This window comes from Neopsephotus bourkii, unplaced genomic scaffold (genome assembly GCF_033783945.1).
Source record: "Neopsephotus bourkii isolate Nb327-2 ecotype Australia unplaced genomic scaffold, CSIRO-AGI_Nbou_v1 NB_1120, whole genome shotgun sequence".
NCBI classification, from domain to species: domain Eukaryota; kingdom Metazoa; phylum Chordata; class Aves; order Psittaciformes; family Psittacidae; genus Neopsephotus; species Neopsephotus bourkii.
Window position 1 is genome coordinate 3947293 of NW_026901606.1, and position 18394 is coordinate 3965686.

The following is an 18394-nucleotide window of genomic DNA, read 5'->3' on the forward strand; positions in this document are numbered from 1 at the left end:
AGCTCCCTCCCTCCCTCCCTCGACGGAGCCTTCTGCACCCCCTTTCCCACCACCGGCCCTCCCCGAGGGGCACCGCGCCCACAGCGACCGGTCCCCGCCGGGAGGGACTGGAAGGGGCGCGGGGACGCGCGTCCCGCCCAGTCCCGCCCAGTCCCGCCCCGCCCCTTACGGCGGCCCCGCCTCGCCCAGCGCGCAACCTGAGCGCGGGATCGGCGGCAGGGCCCCGCCTCGGCTGGCGGCGGAGCGCGGCTGGGCTCGGCTCGGGGGCCGGTGGCGCCGCGGCTCTCGCCGCGCTGTGTGCGGAGCGCTGTGTCCCCGGCACCGCCAATGAAGGCAGCCGCGGGCGGCGGCGGGGCCGCGGCCGGGTGAGGCGGCGGGGTCGGCGGTACGCGGAGCGGCGGAGCGGGTGTCCCGGCGGAGCCCGCGCCCCCCCGCAAGATGTCATCGCAGGGCAGGTTCAAGAAGGACAAAGAGATCATCGCCGACTACGAGGCGCAAGTCAAAGGTGCGGAGCGCGGCCGCTGCATTGCGGGGCGGGCGGCGGGGCACGGATGCGGTGCCCGCCTTTGTGTGCGGGGCGGGGCGGGCGGCGGCCGGCCCTGGCTGCGGGGCCTGCACCGCCCTGCCCTCCCCTTGTCGTTGCCCCTGGTGCCTTCCCTTCCGTGGGCACCTCCCGTCGCGCCCGGCTCCGCGGAGGTACCGGGCACAGCCGGTGCCATCGCCCTGCGGGGAGCTCGGCGTGCGGGGCGCCCGCGGTCGCTGGTTACTGAGCCCCAAACCGAGTAGGTGCCCCGTGAATGGGGACAGCGGTGCGAGGCTGCGGCCGGCACCCACCTGGGCAGCGCCGGGGCTGCGGGGTGCGCGGCGGCTCGGGAGTGGTAGCGGGAGGGAACCTGCAGATGCCGGTGTCTGCAGAGTGAGCTCTGCCCGGGCCGCCCGGTAGGAAGCACATTGATCTTGCGGGTCTTACGTAAGGAACTTCGCCGCGCATCAGGCCCAGCGACTTCAAGGGACATAATCATTATTATGCAAGTCCCAGCGTTATTGCAGGATGAAGACCTTGGGAAGCAGACCGCCTTGTTAATAAATATTGGAGAAGAGCATCGTTAGTGGTTATGTCTGTTGAGACTGCTGAGCATCACCCACCAGGCTCCGGATTAATTTTTATGACAGTTAGACTCATTATGGAAAAGTTGGTACTCTCTGAAACATCACGAATGTCTGCAGCCTGGTGAAAGGCCAAGTGTGTCAGAGTGTGTATGGTCAGACAGGAACGAATCAGTCTGTGTAGCCATCCCTCTACTTCAAAAAGAGGAATTTTAGTATCGGTAGCAAACTGTATGAACTGATATTTTTTGATGACTTCAGTTTGAAAATCTGTTCCTCATTGCAACAATTCCTCATCCTGTTAGTTGATGGCAATTCCTTTTCCCACTTTCAGCTGAAGGTACTTAACTGCTTACTGAATGCCTTCTCATTGAGTTGCCCCCTTCGAGTCCCTTTGCTGTTATATAAAATTGGCTCCAATCTCCCCTTGGAAGGCTGTTTTATACAGGTACACGATCACCATTTTGTTATGTTCAAGTCTCTGGTTAAGAGAGAGTTAATTAGAAAAAATATACAATAGCTTTCCTGCAAGTTAACCCTTGAGTGTGCAAACAGAACAGGTTTCCTGTGTTCTCTAGAGGTCACTTGGCGCGTTGGAGCCTGAGCTTGGCTGAATGACGTCTCATCGTTTTGAAGAAGTAGCTGCTGAAATGCTACAGTGCAGTGCCAGATGGAGGGGTTTGGGGAAGGGGCTGTCTGTTGATTTTGTGCCATTGTTTACTTTCGTGCATTTCAGTCTTTTGTAGTTGGCTTTGAAGAGTGAAGTAGCAGTCACAACATGCTCTGCTCAGTGCCAATTACCTTTCTGCTTGTGTGTAATTTGGGCAAATTGATGTTATTGCACCCTGTAGTTAAGCAGATGAAATACTCTTTTAGCCTGTGGTATTGTTCTGTTTTATGGGAGGGGATTTGCATTTATTCGTGGAGCCTGCCCCACGTTTCCATCTTCTTGATGATGTGCTGGGCCACGCAGCTCCTGCTTCTTGGATGCTCGGGGCTGCAGAGGGGTAGCTGGAAGCAGGACAGGGTCTGATCTGTGCCAAAAGCTTCACTGCAGACGTTGCCAGTGTTTTTTCTTGTTGTTGTTTGTAACTGGAATACTCATTTGCCATGATCATTCTTGGCCCGACTTCTGTAGCCTCATGGTTTCCATATGTTAGTTAATGCTGGGGCTATGTAGAAGGGTGTTTTATTGCACCACAGCGATCACGTTTTGGGCAGCTGTAACACAGAGTTTGCTAATGGACCAGTAATAGTTTCCTTTATACTATTCTGTACCTAATTATACCTCCAGAAATGTCTGTTTTCTGGTTTTGGGCACTTGGTCTGTGTTTTCGAGTGAATAAAGGTTAATTCCCATGTGGTTGGGGATTAACTGCGCCTGAAGCTGGGGCAAGGCAAGCAGAGTCAGACCCCAGCGTCTGTGTGTGCTGCCTGCTCGCTACCTTTGAGGTGGTGGCAGCTCCATCCCTGAGGAGCATCAGCTCTGCCGCAGGACCAAGGTGGTCTTGGGGTGACCTTGGTGTGAGGTGAAGGGGCTCTGGTGCTCGTGGCTGTGTCTTGACAGCTGTCACCCTCACTTTCACCTCCCTGTAGGGATCAGGGTGGCTCTGACCTTCCTGTGTTGCTAAACTGTTGGACAGTTTAGCAACATCTGAGTCCAGAGGAATTGGCACAGAGGTCTGTCGTGCCCTGTGCTTCATTGCTAAATGGGAGAGGTGAAAGAAAATGTAACTGGGCAGAAATGTTTAGTGATACGTTGGTTGGTGGTTGGTTGTTACATTGGTGGGGATCCGAGTTGGACTGGCTGCCGAGGACACTCTGCAGGGGGAGTGGGGCTTTTTCCTTGGTTAGTTGTATACTGCCTGTGCAAATACAACCTGTGTGTCGTTGGTATCAGCAAAACCCAACATGGGGAGAGTTTGTCATCATCTAGACCTTCTTCTGAGGCTGTGACAGTGACCATAAACACCCACCTCCACTTCTGCTCCCCTTCTGTGAAGCTTGATCTCTCTTGGCTTAACCTAGGGATTTCATGTAGGCCACCTCATTATCCAAATACCCCATTTATTTCCTTCAGGGATTTAGTTGTTATCCTATTCATATCTAAACTCCTGCTAACCTGATGGAGACAGATACCCAAATCTCCAGAGAAAGACTAAAATGGAAAAGAAATAGGGAGAAAGAAAAAGGGGGAGCGGTGACAAGTGAGACTAACAAAGAAAATGTTGCCAAGGAATACCTGAAGTAGGAAGATGATAGAAGGTGAAAATGTGAAGTGGTGTCTTGTTATAGAGGGTGGGTTTGAAATCTGAATGCAGCACAGGGATGGACCCATGGTGTAGTCAAGAAGATAGCAGGGAGAAAGTTGGAAACCCCTGGATGTGAACTCCAGGGAACACGCTGGCATGGGTGGAAGAGGAATTCACAGCAGAGGTGTGATGCATTTAAAATTCATTTAAAAGATGGATGTTGGAGGTGACTGGAAGCGTTCAGGGTGCTGGCCAGCCTGATCCACTGGGCAGCTGGGAAGCTGTGAGGTGTCTGCGCCTGGGGCTGTCGCAAAGCAGTAACTGATGTGCAGTGCCTGAAGTGCATACACCCTTAGTTGCCGAGGTATTACTAGAGAGTTACTCACAAACAACTGGGAATAATGTGGTGGTGGTGGGGAGGAGAAAGAAAAATGCTGCTTATGCTTGATCTGTAGGAAGGTTTTGCTGAAAACCCTCTTGCCCAGGCTGTTGGGAATAGGGCAAAGGCCCTGAATGGTTCAGGGGCAGCCTGTCAATAACTGAGCCCTGCCCCGACCTCCTGTGCTCCAGGGTGCTGCGCCCTCAGTTAAAAAAATCGATGAGCCCACACTTTATGGGGGGTGCATGATTGGCATAAGTGGAGTTTAACTGGTGAGTAATCTTTGTGCACAGGGGTGATCTGTCAGCCGTAACAGCTCTATCTTATTCCCTCCCTGGAGAACTGTGCCTGCTTTTCTCATGGTGGGAAGGAGCTGTCCTGGAAATGCTTTGAAGAGATAAAGGGTGTGTGCTGCGTGTGCGCAGGGCTGAGTGCGTGCTGCTGCTGCACACCCTCTTGTTGGATGTTGCAGAGGGTTGGGGGGGCTAATAGCTGGGGCATAGTTACACACTGTTGGTAGTGGGGCAGGGTGCCTGAGGCTTTGGGTCGGTGCTGCTCCCACTCTGTTTCTAGGAGTGGAAATACCGAATCATTGCTGCCCGTGGCTGCTGCAGGCTGGCTGTCCTTGCGGCAGTCCGCAGTGTTTGCCATCTGCCTGTGCACGGAGACCTCTCTCACCCCTCCTGAACACACTCATTGCTGACAGGCACTGTCCCATGGTGTGGTCTCTCCTGTCAGTTATCACACTGTGGATCCGTCCTTGTCTTCTGCTTCTCATCTGCATCCTTCTTTAGCTGCCAGCAGAGAGTTGTCCCTAGGATTGCCAGCATATGCTTGCTTGATGGTACCAGAAAGAAAACATTAAGGACACTTTTTAGGAGGCAGGTTTTCTTGTTTGTCTGTCTGAGATGTGCAGACAGGAATGGTCGCATTAAAAATAAATGGCCATAAAGATGTGGCTGCATATTTACAACTGCCACTTTAAAGCTACTTGCGGAATACAGAATACAGTAGATTCTTGGATGTACGAGTTAAAGCGAGTGTTTTCAGACATGCAATTTTAATTGGTTTATCTGGCCAGAAAAATAAACAAACGTCTTTTCCTCATGACTGTCAGGTGCGTGATTTGATGCTTTAAGGCACTAAAGCTAACCAATGTTAATTATGTAGATGCAGCCATCCAAGGGTCGAGGTTGTAAATCTTGCAGAAAATTGGGCATCATGTTGGTTGGCTGTTTAATTTCATATTGCTTCCTGAAGCTTTTCTTTAGCTCTGGCAAAAGCTGGGTCATTGTGTGATGTTTGGTTATTGTTGGCAGGAAGACTGCTGTGAGTCGATGGCATCTTTTGCTGTCAGGTGGCTGGCTGGTGAAAAGCATCCCTGGTGATCCTAAAAACAGTAGTCTTTAAATGGTGCACCTGGCTGCATAGTGCTGAAGGGATGATTTCTTGCACTTCTAGGACTCTTAGTTGCTGTGTAAATTGATAATAGAATTACAGTTTTGATGCATTTAGCATATAAAACCATTAAAAAGGCTTGTAAACCTGGGGCCACAGAAAACTAATGTGTGCTTACATTGATTTGTCATTAGTTTTTAGCTTTATTTTACTTTTTCTATTGCAGTAGCTGCATTCCTTCTTTCATGTCTGTTATCAACTCCTGCCTATTCCTCTCTTTCCACTTAGCTCAGAAAATCTTGGGATAATTCCCATACCAAATTATTTTCTGGGATTATGGCTTGCTCAGGAGGGAAGCATGGCTCGCAGTTGGAAGAGGCATCAGGGCTTGAAACTTGACAGCCCATTTAATAAAATGGTTCTGTGCAAAAGAGAAGTTCCACCCGTTTAGGAAACTGCTAAATATTAATCACAGAAATGGATATAAAATTTCCATTGGCTTAATTGTTTTGCTTAGCAAAATGTGGGCAAGTGTGACCCAAGGGCCAGCTGGCGTGTCTTGGTGTAGCTGTCGGCATCAGTGGAGACATTGGCAACAGATAGCAGATCCTGATGGATCTGATCTAGTTTCTGCTGTGAGACTTCAGAGCAACTGCTCAGCATTGCTCCTTGTTCGGTTGATTCCCATGGTGATTTACTTGTTGCTATCTTCCTGTTATCTGTTGTGTTTCCTCAGTGGTGTCTGATAGTGTGGTCCTGGTTTTACATGAGACCTCAGTGTGCAGGGACAGCCATATGCAGAGAATAGCAGAAAGTACGTATGTGATTCATAATAAAGATGAATTGGCAGTCTCTAATGGAAACAAATTGAATCTATTAGAGATGTTTCCTGCAAAGCTAATGTCCTGAGTGCTTTGGTGGAGGCTGGGATGGTTCAACTGGAGTCAGCAGGCTCCTGCATGCAGCCAACCATCAGTGGTTCTGTGCAGTTGCTGGTGGGATCGACCCTCCTAAAATGCCTTGGATTTGGGCCTCCTCTGTGGTCAGTGGGAAGGAGGAGCTGCCAGCTGGTGGTGACTGGTCAGAGATGTGTGTGCATGTGTGCTTGGGTTCCTTGCTGTGGGTCAGACACAGCTGATGCATGACCTGATGCTCTCAGCATCAGCTGTGTGGGTGCAGCACCAGGCACTGCCTCACCAGAGCCGGCCTCATGGTGCTGGTGCAGGAGGTTGAACTGGAGAGTGCCAAGGCACTGGGGTTGCTATTGCTTGTCTTTGGGCACTATTTGTCAATGTACCCTTTTCCCTGATAACAGTAAAAACCTCTTGCAACACTTACTCATGGCCTGAGCTAGTCCTGGTTCCAGGTGAAGAGTTTTAAGGGCCTTAACAGTGCAGCACCAAATGTGCTTCAGGTGCTTAACAGATATTTATAAGCCTCTGCAAGGTGTAGTATTTTAAGTTCTGTGCACACAGTTTCAGCGCCTGTCAGGAGCAGGATTTACTCTCTCCTTCTACTGGCCCACTGAAGGTGGGGGGAAACCTTGCCCCTTGAGCTCTTAAATTTTCTCTTTGCCTGAAATTGGCTTTGTTTCAGTAGCTGTTAAGCCACCACCCATGGCAGCAACAGCAATCACCTCCTGAAATGCATTTACTGACTTCGGAGGCATCTGTACTCCTGACAGGCAGCTGGTGATGGAGCAGTTCGAGCACATAATGCCTGGCATCAGGCTCAAGGCAGGAGAGGGGTACAGCAGTGTGTGCAGTTGTGCTCCTCATGCCACTTTCCAGTGAAGCTACCATGAGGTAATCTCCCTTTCTTACAACCTGGGTGGCTCTTTAATCTGGAAAGTTGATTTAATCCCATGAGGCTTTTGCTGAGCTGCCAACAAACCTTCCTCTTTAGAAAGATGAGTATTTCTTACTAACAGCTATTGTGTTGTGCCCCACCTCTGTATTTTATTGGTGTGTATCATAGCAGCAAGGGAGGACCCAGAAACAAGTAAACAATGTGAACCCATGCAGTGACAGTGGTATTAAAGGTCTGTACCTGTCACTGATGACCTCCTTAGGGCTTCCAGTCCTCTCCTGGTGTTCCCGCTTTGTGCCTGTGGTTGTTCCATGTACTTTAAGTTGTTCACATCTCCAAGAACCTGCTTGTAAGGTTTTCTCTGAAAACCTGGCCCGAGATGACTTATCTTGGTGTCTGTCTCCTCTGGAAGACAACTGCAGTGGTTTGGGAAGAGGCAGCTCCTGAACAGCTTATTGCAACAGACAGTTTTAGGAGAGGAAGTGGAGTATTGACATTGAACTGAGGGAGTTTATGTCATTGTCAGCTTCCCTGGGCTGGGGTGGAGTTGGTGTGATAGTGCTGGTGTGTTTCTCACTGCCACGATGCTGTGGGACTGCTTAATGACCATGAGTGGTCAGCAGCTTGGTTCAGAGTTTATGTGAAAAATGGCAGCATCGATAGCACAGCAGCCCTCTCATGCCAGGCTGGGCAATATACGGCCTTTTATTTATCCCAGTGTTGTCATTACTCATCAATGAGGAGGCAGCTGTTAGGATCCTGTCCATGGCAGGGAGCGAAGAGGTTTTTAAATCATCCTCTTTGTTTTAAATCATCCCTTTTGTGTTAACTCATTCTCTTTGTTTAAATCTTCCCCTTTGTTTTAAAAACAAAGATATGCAAAAAGGTGTGGTGGGCTAATTCCAGAGTGGAAACTGGTGCTTCTGGCCCAGCCATGGCCTCTTCTAGAAGGTGGGTCCCCAGATTTAGCCCCAGGGGAAAGAGCAGTGCCTCGTGGCTTGTGCTCATGTGCTTGTTCGAATGTGGCCTTGGAGTGGTGTGTCTGTACTGGTCTGACTCCCCAGTTTGGGAACCCCTGGCTTGGGAGTGATGGGAGGGAGCAGGGAGCTGGAAACTGCATGAAAGCTACATCTGTGAGGTTCTCTTGCTTACCCACCTTGTGCTGTTGAGCTGCCTTATACAGTGTGCCTTCCAGAATGACAGAGCTGTTTGCTAGCTTTACTGATGCCCTTTCCTGACCGCTGAAGCCCAGCTGACATTCAGGGGGAGGTTCTCCATGAAGACTTCTGGTGCTGCAGGCTGCTAGTCTGGCAGCGGGAGGGTTTGGGAAAGTTATGGGCCCCTCTGTGTCCAGCAGCTCAGAGAAGGATTTACATTAGTGTCTATCACTCTTTTCCTTCAGAACTGAAGAATAGCTTTGAAGAAGGGGAAGAAAAAAGGTTTTACTTTCCTTTCTCACCATGGCCTTTGGGAGGAACAGTCGTGTGGCAAGGGATTGCACTCACTCTAATGCATCTTGCTTCTCAAAGTAGCTCTGTAAAATATTGCTTTGTCTTGTAGCAACAGCAGGTGTGCAGGAAAGCTCAGTAATCTTCTGTTAGAATGACTGGGGAGTTAAATTGTCCACAGCTTCTTGCTTGTGTCTCTATCAGACAGATGGGGAAAGAGGCTGCTCCTTAGTTGAGCATCCCTGGTTTTTTTTAGCTCTGTCCCTCCAGGACTCTGAGCCTCGGTGGCCTGTCTGTGAAATAGAGAAGAGGGGATGCTGCTCTTTGGGCGACTGCTCGTGGGAACGCCTATGACTTTAGGGCAAGGATTTCATCCAAATGGCTCTTGGCTTTGGTTGTTATCCAGATAGCAAAGCTACCTTTAGTGATTAGGTGAAACTCAGTGGTGTTTTGCTGTCTGGCTTGTATTGTGAGAGTAAATATTTGAAAATGAAAGTAGGATACAAAGCTGTAACTGACCAGAGATCAGGAGACAGGGGTCTGGCTTCAGTGATTCCCATTTAGAGAGAAGGGAGCCAGGTTTTTTCCACTGCCTTTCTCCATCTGTTGGACCAAATTCACCTCTGAACTCCAACTTTGTTGAGCACTGTCACTCACTGAAGGCCCACAAGAGAAGTCCCTGTCAGGGACTTCATGAAACAGTGTCTTCCCTTTCACCATGGAAGAGCCCCAAAGATTGTTTTCCTTTTAGATGTTATAGCATCGATTAACTTTATTTTGTTTGGATTATTGTCTGTGGTCTTGAGGGTGTTCTGTGGAGTGGCTAGAGCCTGAGGCAATGGTCTGCTACATGGAACATCTGGTTAAGAGAAGAAGACCTCCAGAGCAGGATTCTTAGCTCAAGATCACCAGTTAGATCATGTTAGGTTGCTGGCCTTGTGTGCATCCAACATATCTCTCTGTCAAATGCACTGGTTAATCAATAATTGTTTCATGGGAGTAAAGCCCCTTGCTGTAGAATGAAAATGCTTCCCCACTGCCCGAGGTGACTAGAATTCCTCCTTAAAACACAGTGGAAGGTATACTCAGGTCAACTAAATGCTTTTCAGGAAAGCTTATGTGTAACTGTAGAGTCTGCCAGCGGCTGAGATCTGAGAGAACTCCCAGCAGTGAGTTATTCTTTATGTTGATGGTGATGTTCAAAGCTTCTGGGTCAGACAAGGCTCTACTGCAATAGGTGGGACTTTCTGTCCAGTGTTAGTGATCTAATGGCTTTAAGCAAACTAGGTTTTGGGTAGCAGTCTGCATCCCCCTACTTTTCTATTTACTTCATGGAAATTAAACTGATGCTATAATTTAATCACAGATTACAGAAGAACTCTTAAGAGAGTAAGAATTAGAGATCAAACTGTATTGCAGTCTAAAGCTTTTGTGTTGGCAAAGGCTCTCGAGACAGTTCAAGGTTTTCTTTGTGTGAAAAAAGGTTAATTGATATTTAGGAAGAGCCTGAATGATGTTTCAATCAAGACAGCTTGTTAGTGTGTGAAATCTTAAAGGTACAGGCTTTGATCTGTCATTTGACAGTATTGGCAGTGTGGCAGGATTAAAGCTGCAAGCGAGCTTGAAGATCAGAGTTGCATCCTTAGGCAGTGATGATCAGGAGGCGAAGCCTTGCGCAGGCAAGTCCAGTTTGGGAATTTAGTCATGGAGTGGGAACATAGTGTGAAACTGGGGGCTGTGTGTAGCCTAGGACAAGATGAAAACAGTGCTGTTGACCTTGTTGCAAGCTGCTTTGTGTCCTTAGTGGGAAGTGATACACTAAAGCTGTTTGAGAGTATCAAAAGACACGGTGTTGAGCTGGTCAGTTAGGGAAGGAAGAAATACTGTTTGCAAGATTACCCTCCGATAAGCAGAGAGTATGCTTAGCTTTTTCTTAACTTCCCTCCCCCCATCTCTGTTCTTGTTTGCCCTCAAAAGCTGATTAGTTACTCCAGATTCACCCTGATGTTGCAGCAGATGACCTGTGGTTGTTGTGAAGTTGTGTCTCCAGACCTTGTGAGCCGGATTGGGATGTCTGTTCAATGGCATCTCTAGAAGGATGCTGCGGACCACTAACCAGCAGTGACCTCCACTGGAAGGAGATAAGCTGCTGGTTGATGAAGAAGTTTTAGGCCTTCTTAGAAAATGTTATTGTAGGTTTTCACTCCTCTGTTGCATAGGAAGATGTGCTAACTCCCTCAAAAGGACAGCATGCACTAAATGACCATTAAGGAGTGAGAAAGTCCTGCTCTGGCCGAAAGATAGTTTTGTTTGAAAACAAGACTCTGCTGCTGTTGAGCATGGCACTGAGGGAAGGCCCTCTTGAACGGGTGAGGTCTTCCGTTGACCTTGGTGTGTAGTGCTTCATGCCTCTGAGATGATGTGCTGAAGTCCCTGCTTGCATGAGGAATCACACAATGTATGTTGCAAGGTTAGAAAAGAGTCACGGTGAATTCTTCACCTTCCTTTTCATACCACAGTGACTGAAGCCTGTCTGTATTCACCCCTCCGAAACCAGCACTGGTGGGATATCTGGCAAAGGCACCTCCTGTAGTATGTCTCTTACTGTGGATAAAAGACCTGTTGGTTGTCACACTGAGTTACTTCAGCAGTAATGTAGTGTGCAAGAGGATGCTAACTACTTTGATAGGAAGTTGTTTGCACATTATTGCTTAGTATGGTTACACTCTATCAAGTACAGGCTGGAATATCATGATGTATTTTTGTTTTGCGGTGTTGCCTGATGATTGTTTCTTGTTGGAGATGGGCACATTTTCAAAAGGGCTGAGTACTTTTACAGTCAATACTATGTACAGTTAAGCATGCTGAGGTCAGCACAATCGAATATCATGCTTCAGGGTGGAATGTGATTGCTACAGAGATCAGAAACCAATTTCTATCCCCATGTAGAGCATTACACAATTGACTGGATACATTATAGTTTCCCTTGCAGCATCAAAGCAATGTTCAAAATGCTGGGTTAGGTAACTCTGGCATTTCTGTAAATACCCATATGATGGTTTCAAACTGTTTGAAATGATTTTATTTTCCCAGTGTTTCCAGAGGCAGGCAGGAGCGTTCTGCCTGTTTGGCTGGCAGGATGATGCAGAGGCATGGAGACAAGAGGGCAGTAGTTAGGAGTAGGAACAAAAGTCAAGTGCTTGAACTCTGTGTCTCAGGACCAGAGACTGCTTTGGTTGGACATGTCCTCTGTGCTGCCACAGCAATTGGGTAGTGTGTGTGCTGTGTGATTCCTTTCTGTCTGTTTGAAGCTTGCTTGTGTTGTGAGGTCTAAAAAGCTGTGTGATCGGCTGATCTGTGGTGATAAGTGTGGTCGAGGTCCCTGGCCACCTCCTGCCTATTTGCTCAACTCAACTGCCACTTCCTGTTTTCAAGTGGGGATATCTGCTCCTCAGGGCAGGATGATGTCTTCCTCTGTCTGTGATGCAGAAACAGGTGTATCTTCACCACCATGGTACATGTAATGCATGACTTCACATTTTGAGGATGTACTGTGGCTCCCAGAGAAAACAAGATGGCATCCAGCATGGGTAGGGAAATGTGAGTTATTGTAGTGTTGTACAGAAATACTGTAACTTGGGACAGCTGCCCTTGCTCTGTGATGGAAACCAGTTCATTTCACACCTTAGGGGAACTGAACTGTTTTAGGGCTAGAACTCGGTATGTGCATCAGCCAGAGTGAGGTAGAGAAGACAAGACCTACTGCACAGGTCATTCTGCAGCAAACTGCTTGTAAGTGCACTGTGAAGGCGTGAAGATGTCGAACATGCAGTGTTGCACCAGAGGAAACGGAAAGACTGACATCTCAGTCAGAGCTCTCTGAAACGACTGCAGCAGTCATATACAGAAACTCTGCAAGATTAACCTCTTGCTATGTCAGATCTTCCTTAGACCATTTGTCGTTTTAATTTCCACTAAATACACTACGTGTTTTGTAGGGGCTTTTGTTTTGCCTTGTTCTTTTTTACCACTCAAGTGAATGGGACTTCAGATGTTGTAATACATGAAACTGGAAATCAGGATTTCCACTGTAATTGTGTTTTTTGGATAGTTCAAGAAGAACCCGAGGAGATATGGCAAGAAACCATGCAAAAATAAATAGCAGCATTGAACCAGTTTTAACTTGGACTATGTCAAGTGAATTGGGAAGCAAAAGGTTCTTCCAAAGCAATTTTGTGTCTTTTAATATCCTTGCGTGATGTTGTGCTGAGTGATTCACTTCTTAAAAGCAGTTTTTCCTGCACAGTGCTTCTGTGCTCTTGACCTACTCTTGCTAAAACCACTAAAGAAACAGTAACTAAACATACTGTAAGTGAAAATGTCATATTATAAACCCTTGAAAGTGAAACCGTAACAAAAAGAGTACTCCTGTAGTCATTGTTCTTGTGGGATGGCAGTTTGAGATGCACTGTTGGAATAACAATGATCCGTTTCATGTAAGAGGTCAGCTTAGAACTAAGGGTGAGTGGGAAGAAGAAGAGAAAAGAAATGCTTGTTGTTTGCCTCTCCTAATCATACAGCATGTTCTGGTACATCTCATGGGTTGTGCTGTTGGTGTAGTTGCCTCCTGCTTTACAAACACTTCTTTTTGTATGTGATGAGAAGACATCCGTGTCAGATGGGAGAGGAGCGTGTAGCAGATGGTGTACTTCTCCTGAGGCACCAGCTGGAAGGAGATAATTTTGCAGGTCACAAAGCCAGAGAATAACTTCTTCAGAATGAAGCTTGCATTGGGGATTAAAGTTGAATATTCAAGAAAATACCTTCAGGAACCTTTCTTGGAAGCTACTTCACAGAGCTAGATATGAATGTTTGTTTGCTGTTTTCTGTTTCCAGACCCAAACATGCTCCCAGTCCCCTCAGAAGATCTAACATCAGGGCTGTGACAGCTTGTGGCAAATGTCCCTTTTTACTCTATAACCAATGCAGAGTGTCCAGCTAGCTGTGCATCTTACTGCATCCAAACACATTGCAGCTCCGGGTACTGTGCACTGTGGAAATATGGGGAGCAGTGGGCTTGCCTGGGCTATCTCCTTGATGTTGGAGGGAGCAGCAGGGACCCAGGTTTGCAGTCCTGACTCCTGCACCAGGCTTGAGAGCGGATTGGTGCTGGGGCTTTGAGTGGTGAGGCTGCGTTTCACCAAAGCTTCTTCATCTGGAGAATGGGGTTAATGATGTTGTCTCTCAGTGGGTGGCACCTGAGATATTGCATAAGGAGGGATAGTGTTTTGTAGGTTCAAAGCAGTGTATTAAAGATGAGCACACCAGCAGAACTGGTTCTTTGGTCTGAATATGGTGAAATGGGCCCCTTGTTTATTAGCTGTAGGATGCTGTCATTGCTGAGGCAATCCAGCTGCTCTGACAGTTAGTTTGCATAGAGCTTCAGTGGTAAGTTCCACATGAGAGTGGTGGTTGGTCATGGGAACAGTCACAGGTCTTATCCTCAGGAGTTCTGCAGCTGTGAGTGAGAGGCAGGCACAAACTCTGGCTATCCTCTTGGTTTCCAGCGCTTGTTGTCTCATCAGCGTGCCAAGGACTTGTGAATGCTGGTCACATTGTCACTGGTGTTTGCTGCAGTGTCCTTGTCTATGGTGTACCTCACAGTGACAACAAAATAAGACATTTATGGCCACCAAACTAACTACTGAGCTTGCAGAAATTCATGGTGGCAATATGCCTTTGAAAGAAAGAAAATCGCCAATGACCTCTTCCTTATGTTTTCGGGTGGGTCTTTACCAGGCTGCATGCGTGCACAGCTTTCTGGAAAGAACTCCTTGTCGCCAGTAGCATCTCTGTGTGAAGACTCTCATGTTTCCTGGTACCCTAACTGTTCCTTGTTTGCCTGCCATCCAGCTGACTTGCCAAGAGGGAAGGACAGATGATCCTTCCAGGTTCTGAATTGCCAAGGTGTTTGCTGTGGCTCTAGTTGCAGCTCGAATGGGCACCAGACATCTAGGAGGTGGAAGAGGCACCCTGACAGTGCTTCTGGGTTGTCACGTTCTCATAGGTGGCATCCTTAGGTCCATCCAGGATGAAACTGTTTGTGTAGTGTTGGTAAGACTTCCATTGCTCTCCTCTGCTTTTGCCCCTCTTCTAAAACCCCATTCAGTGTTACACGCTGTGGGAGCTCTGCTCTCTTTAATTGTTTGTCATTGTGGGAATTGCTTGTTCTAAAGCCAATTACAACCTGACAAAACTGATCTGCCTTATTTACAAATACATCCATCTGGTTGAGGACTGCCTGGTATCAGTGCCAGAATAATATGAGGCCTTTATTGCTGCTGCTGAGTTATTGAAGGATTCCTGTGCTGGCATTGTCTGGAGCTGCATGGTGGCTTTCTGCACGTGTATTTGTATGCATGTTCTTTGTAGGACAGAAGGAATGAATGTTTAAAATAACAAATCCTGTGTAAAGCAGATAGAGATAAAACGTATACTTGGTATCGGGCAGGGTGGAGCCTTACAGCATGGTTGGAGTGTGTGGTATGATGGAGGGTGCTAACACAGTGGCTGCAGAGTGCTGGTTCTGATGCAAGCTGGTGGGTGAGATCTCTGAAGTATGGGTATAGCAGTTGGTGTTAGGAGCATGCAGGAGGGAGTACAAGAGCAGGGTAGCAGAGAAACCTGAACTGTTTGGAAGGGCCAGAAGTAGATGCCCATCTGATGCTGTTTGGCTGCTGTGACAGCCATGGGAACCAGGATTGCTGGCCACCCTGGGAGAGGTCCAGCTGGTTCTGAGTCTTCCAGAAGATTCTTTGATACCTGAGGTAGGACTAGATTCCTCCTTGGGAGCTGCAGTCTCCTGGTGGGTTTCATGTAGAAAATAGGCAAGAGAAGTAGGCAGGCGTCTGGTGTGTGAGACTGTGTTCCTGGAACTCGATTTTGAAAAGGCTCAGAAAAGGAGGAAAATAGATGAGTGGTATTAGGACATTGGAACTTAAACCCATCACAACTGGTAACCAGAGCTGCTTCAGACTATTTTAGTTTTTCTGTGAATGTTCAGTTGCAGCTTAAAAAAAGATCTGAGGCATTATGAATCAGTGCTGATTTCACCCCCAGGCCAGCAGTTCAAAGCTGAATATAGAGACTTTTAGAAGCATTCACTAAAAGCCTCTATTCCTTGTTTACTATGTGTGCTATCCACAAAGGGCAGAAAGCAGAGACATACGTATGGAAACAAATTGAGCATGAGGGAAACAGAGAAGAGTTGCCCCCTGCATTAAGCCATTAAAATTAGCATGACTAGGCTTTGACATATAACTGGAGGTGAATTAGTCATTATGAATATTGTAGATGAGAAATTTCAGGCCTATTTTTGTTTGTGATTTATCTAGGAATGACCTTTAACTTTTATATTCAGAAATAATCACTCAGTTTTTGCTGGCTGGCTGAATAGCTGAAAATTCATAAATCAACATGAACTAGAAGTACAGAATGCTGCAATCTGCATATGAAAACCTGTGTTGATACGAATTTTAAGTTTTTTTTTATTTTATTTCTCTGTTACCATAGTAACTGAACATTTTCTATAATAGTGAACTACTCTTGCAATGTGAGTGTGAGATAGGACACTTTACTTCCAGGGTCTTAGATGCTGGACCAGATTGTTGGGGTGCCTGGTACCTGCTGGTCCCTTGACATGAGCTGTGAAAACAGGGTGTGTGGAGTCAAAGAGGGTATTTGGTAGCACTGTAGTGAGTTGAACCCAAATCTTCCTCACTAAGGGCTGGTGCCTGGCTCTGTCAGTGGTAAATGTTCCATCCCTGGCAGTGTTCAAGGCCAGGTTTGATGGAGTCTTGAGCAACGTTGTCTAGTGTGAGGCGTCCTTGCCCATGGCAGGGGGTTAGAGCCATTCATAATGTTTTTAAGGTCCTTTCCAACCCAAACCATTCCATGATTCTAAAATAATCTCCACCCAATTAAAGGTCCATTTGAGAAACTACATTCCTGCCGTCATTTTGTGGCAGAAATGCACTATAACATGGTCCAGCCAGGCAGGAGGATGTGTGGCCTGGCAGTTGCAGCCCTGCAGTGCCACTGACTCTTCTCCTGGCATGGTGGTCCTGGTCCACTGCACTCCCCAGCTTGCTTTTAAGCAGGGTGAAGTTGCTCCATGGGTCCTTAGTGGCTCTGTATCCAAAATGATGGAGAACTGCCCCATGCTGTGAGCATTGTGGTTCTGGCCTGCAGCATTCTGTGGCTTGAAGTGGCCAGATTGGCAGTTTTGGTGACAGATGTTCCCCAAATGGGTGGAAGCTTCTTATGCCATGGCAGTGATTGGAGCAGGATGGGATGGCTGCTGTGCCTGTGCTGTGCTGCTTGCAATAATGATAGTCATCTTTGAACCCCCTGTTTTAGCTCAGATCTTCAGTATCCCACCAATGTGGGCTTTTGGTGTTGGGCTTTTAAAAACTGGTAACTTCTGTCATCCCAAAGTTAGTGTCTGTGTTATAACCCTTTGTTTCCCTGTCATTCTCAAGCAGTGCCTCTTTCCTGCTGCTGGCAGGACTGTTAACAGCTTTTTAATAAGAAATTTTCTGAAATTCATTGGATACAAATAGAAACCCTTTGATTCTCCCCTCCTTTCCCCTCCTGTTTAACAAGCTGTAGTTTATTGATGAAAAATGCAGATAATGATGTTCCATGGGGAAATTGTTTTGGACAAAATTATTCATGTAAATACACGGTTTACAGTTCCAAGTGACAGTTTGCTGGTTAGTCTGTCAGCAAGGGGATGTTCTGCAGCCCCCCAGCCTCTCTTGCTCCTTTGTAAAGATCAGTTGAATAAGGACATACCACTGAGTACAATGGATGGGTAAAGGAGGAGGAAATGCAGAAGGAAAGCAGAATAGATACAAAAAGGAACCCGCATCATGTCTTGTAACATAAGCTTTCAGTGTGCATCAAGGCTAAGCTCTCCTGGCCATTGCAGCTCTAAAATAATGCTGTATTTTCTGCTCCTTCTCTCATATGAAATCAGTGTGGTAAAAGCGGCTGTGTCCTATGGGCAGGGTGGAAAAGGCTGTAAGGTGGTGATGGAGATTCTGGCTAATGTCCTGTTTCTCTGTAGCTGATCAGCATGCCTTGGCTTCAGCTGAATCCCTGCAACCCTGCCAATGAATGTGTCTGCTTGTGCAGCTCCTCTTAAAGCAGGCCAGAAATGTGGAGATGCTCAAAAGGAGACTGAGATTGTACATGGTTATTGGCATGGGGGGTTGATTTTGTTCGCTAGTTTTAAATCCAAATAGAAAATCATACTTCCATAATGAAGATATTTTCCTTACAACATAATTATAGCTCTGTATAATGTAGCTGTTCTTTATCCAGTAGTTAATAAAATATCCTAGCTGGAGGCAACTCGCTGGATATAATTTATGTGTAAATGGATCTTGTGACATTTTTTGGTGGGAGAGGGGGAGAGAAAATAATTCATTAACGTTTACATCACAATTGTTAGGATAAACCCCATGTATTTAAAAAAAGTTAATTTTCTCATAATTATTAATGAAATGTATAGCTAAATTTACTTCAGTGTTTGCACATTGCTCAGTTTGGGAAATAAAACAGGACTGGACCACCTTGCTATTTTGTTTTACTCAGTTTCAGTGTTGGTTTGAATCAAGGGCTCCTAAGTTAAGGGGAGATTTTTCACTGGCTTCAACAGTTTGGAATTAATCCCTGCTAAGATACAGTCACATAACATACAGCCTGACATTGTTTTAGGGAAATATTAATATGTAACCTTCAATGAAAGGGTGGAAGCGATGGTATTTTTTGATACATAATTTACACTTTAAAGGCTTCCAATAGAAAATCTAAATGTCAGTTTGGTCTGAAAATAACTTTACCAGTGTTGTTAGAAAAATAACATTATTTGCAAGGGTCTCAGATGTTTTCTTTCAGCCCCCCCCCCCCATCGGTCTGTCCCTGGCCTGCTGCCT

General features: G+C 46.8%; 1 protein-coding gene across 2 annotated transcripts in view; it reads left to right on the forward strand.

The window, feature by feature from the left end:
- The first annotated feature begins 332 nt into the window (after positions 1 to 332).
- SRGAP3 (SLIT-ROBO Rho GTPase activating protein 3) overlaps positions 333 to 18394 on the forward strand; it is a 116305-nt gene continuing 98243 nt past the window's right edge. The window contains exon 1 of one of the 2 annotated variants that reach the window (XM_061362500.1): positions 333 to 505. In XM_061362500.1, the coding sequence (XP_061218484.1) occupies positions 439 to 505 (67 nt within the window). In that variant the 5' untranslated portion in view covers positions 333 to 438. The remainder of the gene's footprint in view (positions 506 to 18394) is intronic. The other variant, XM_061362502.1, reaches the window with a different exon arrangement.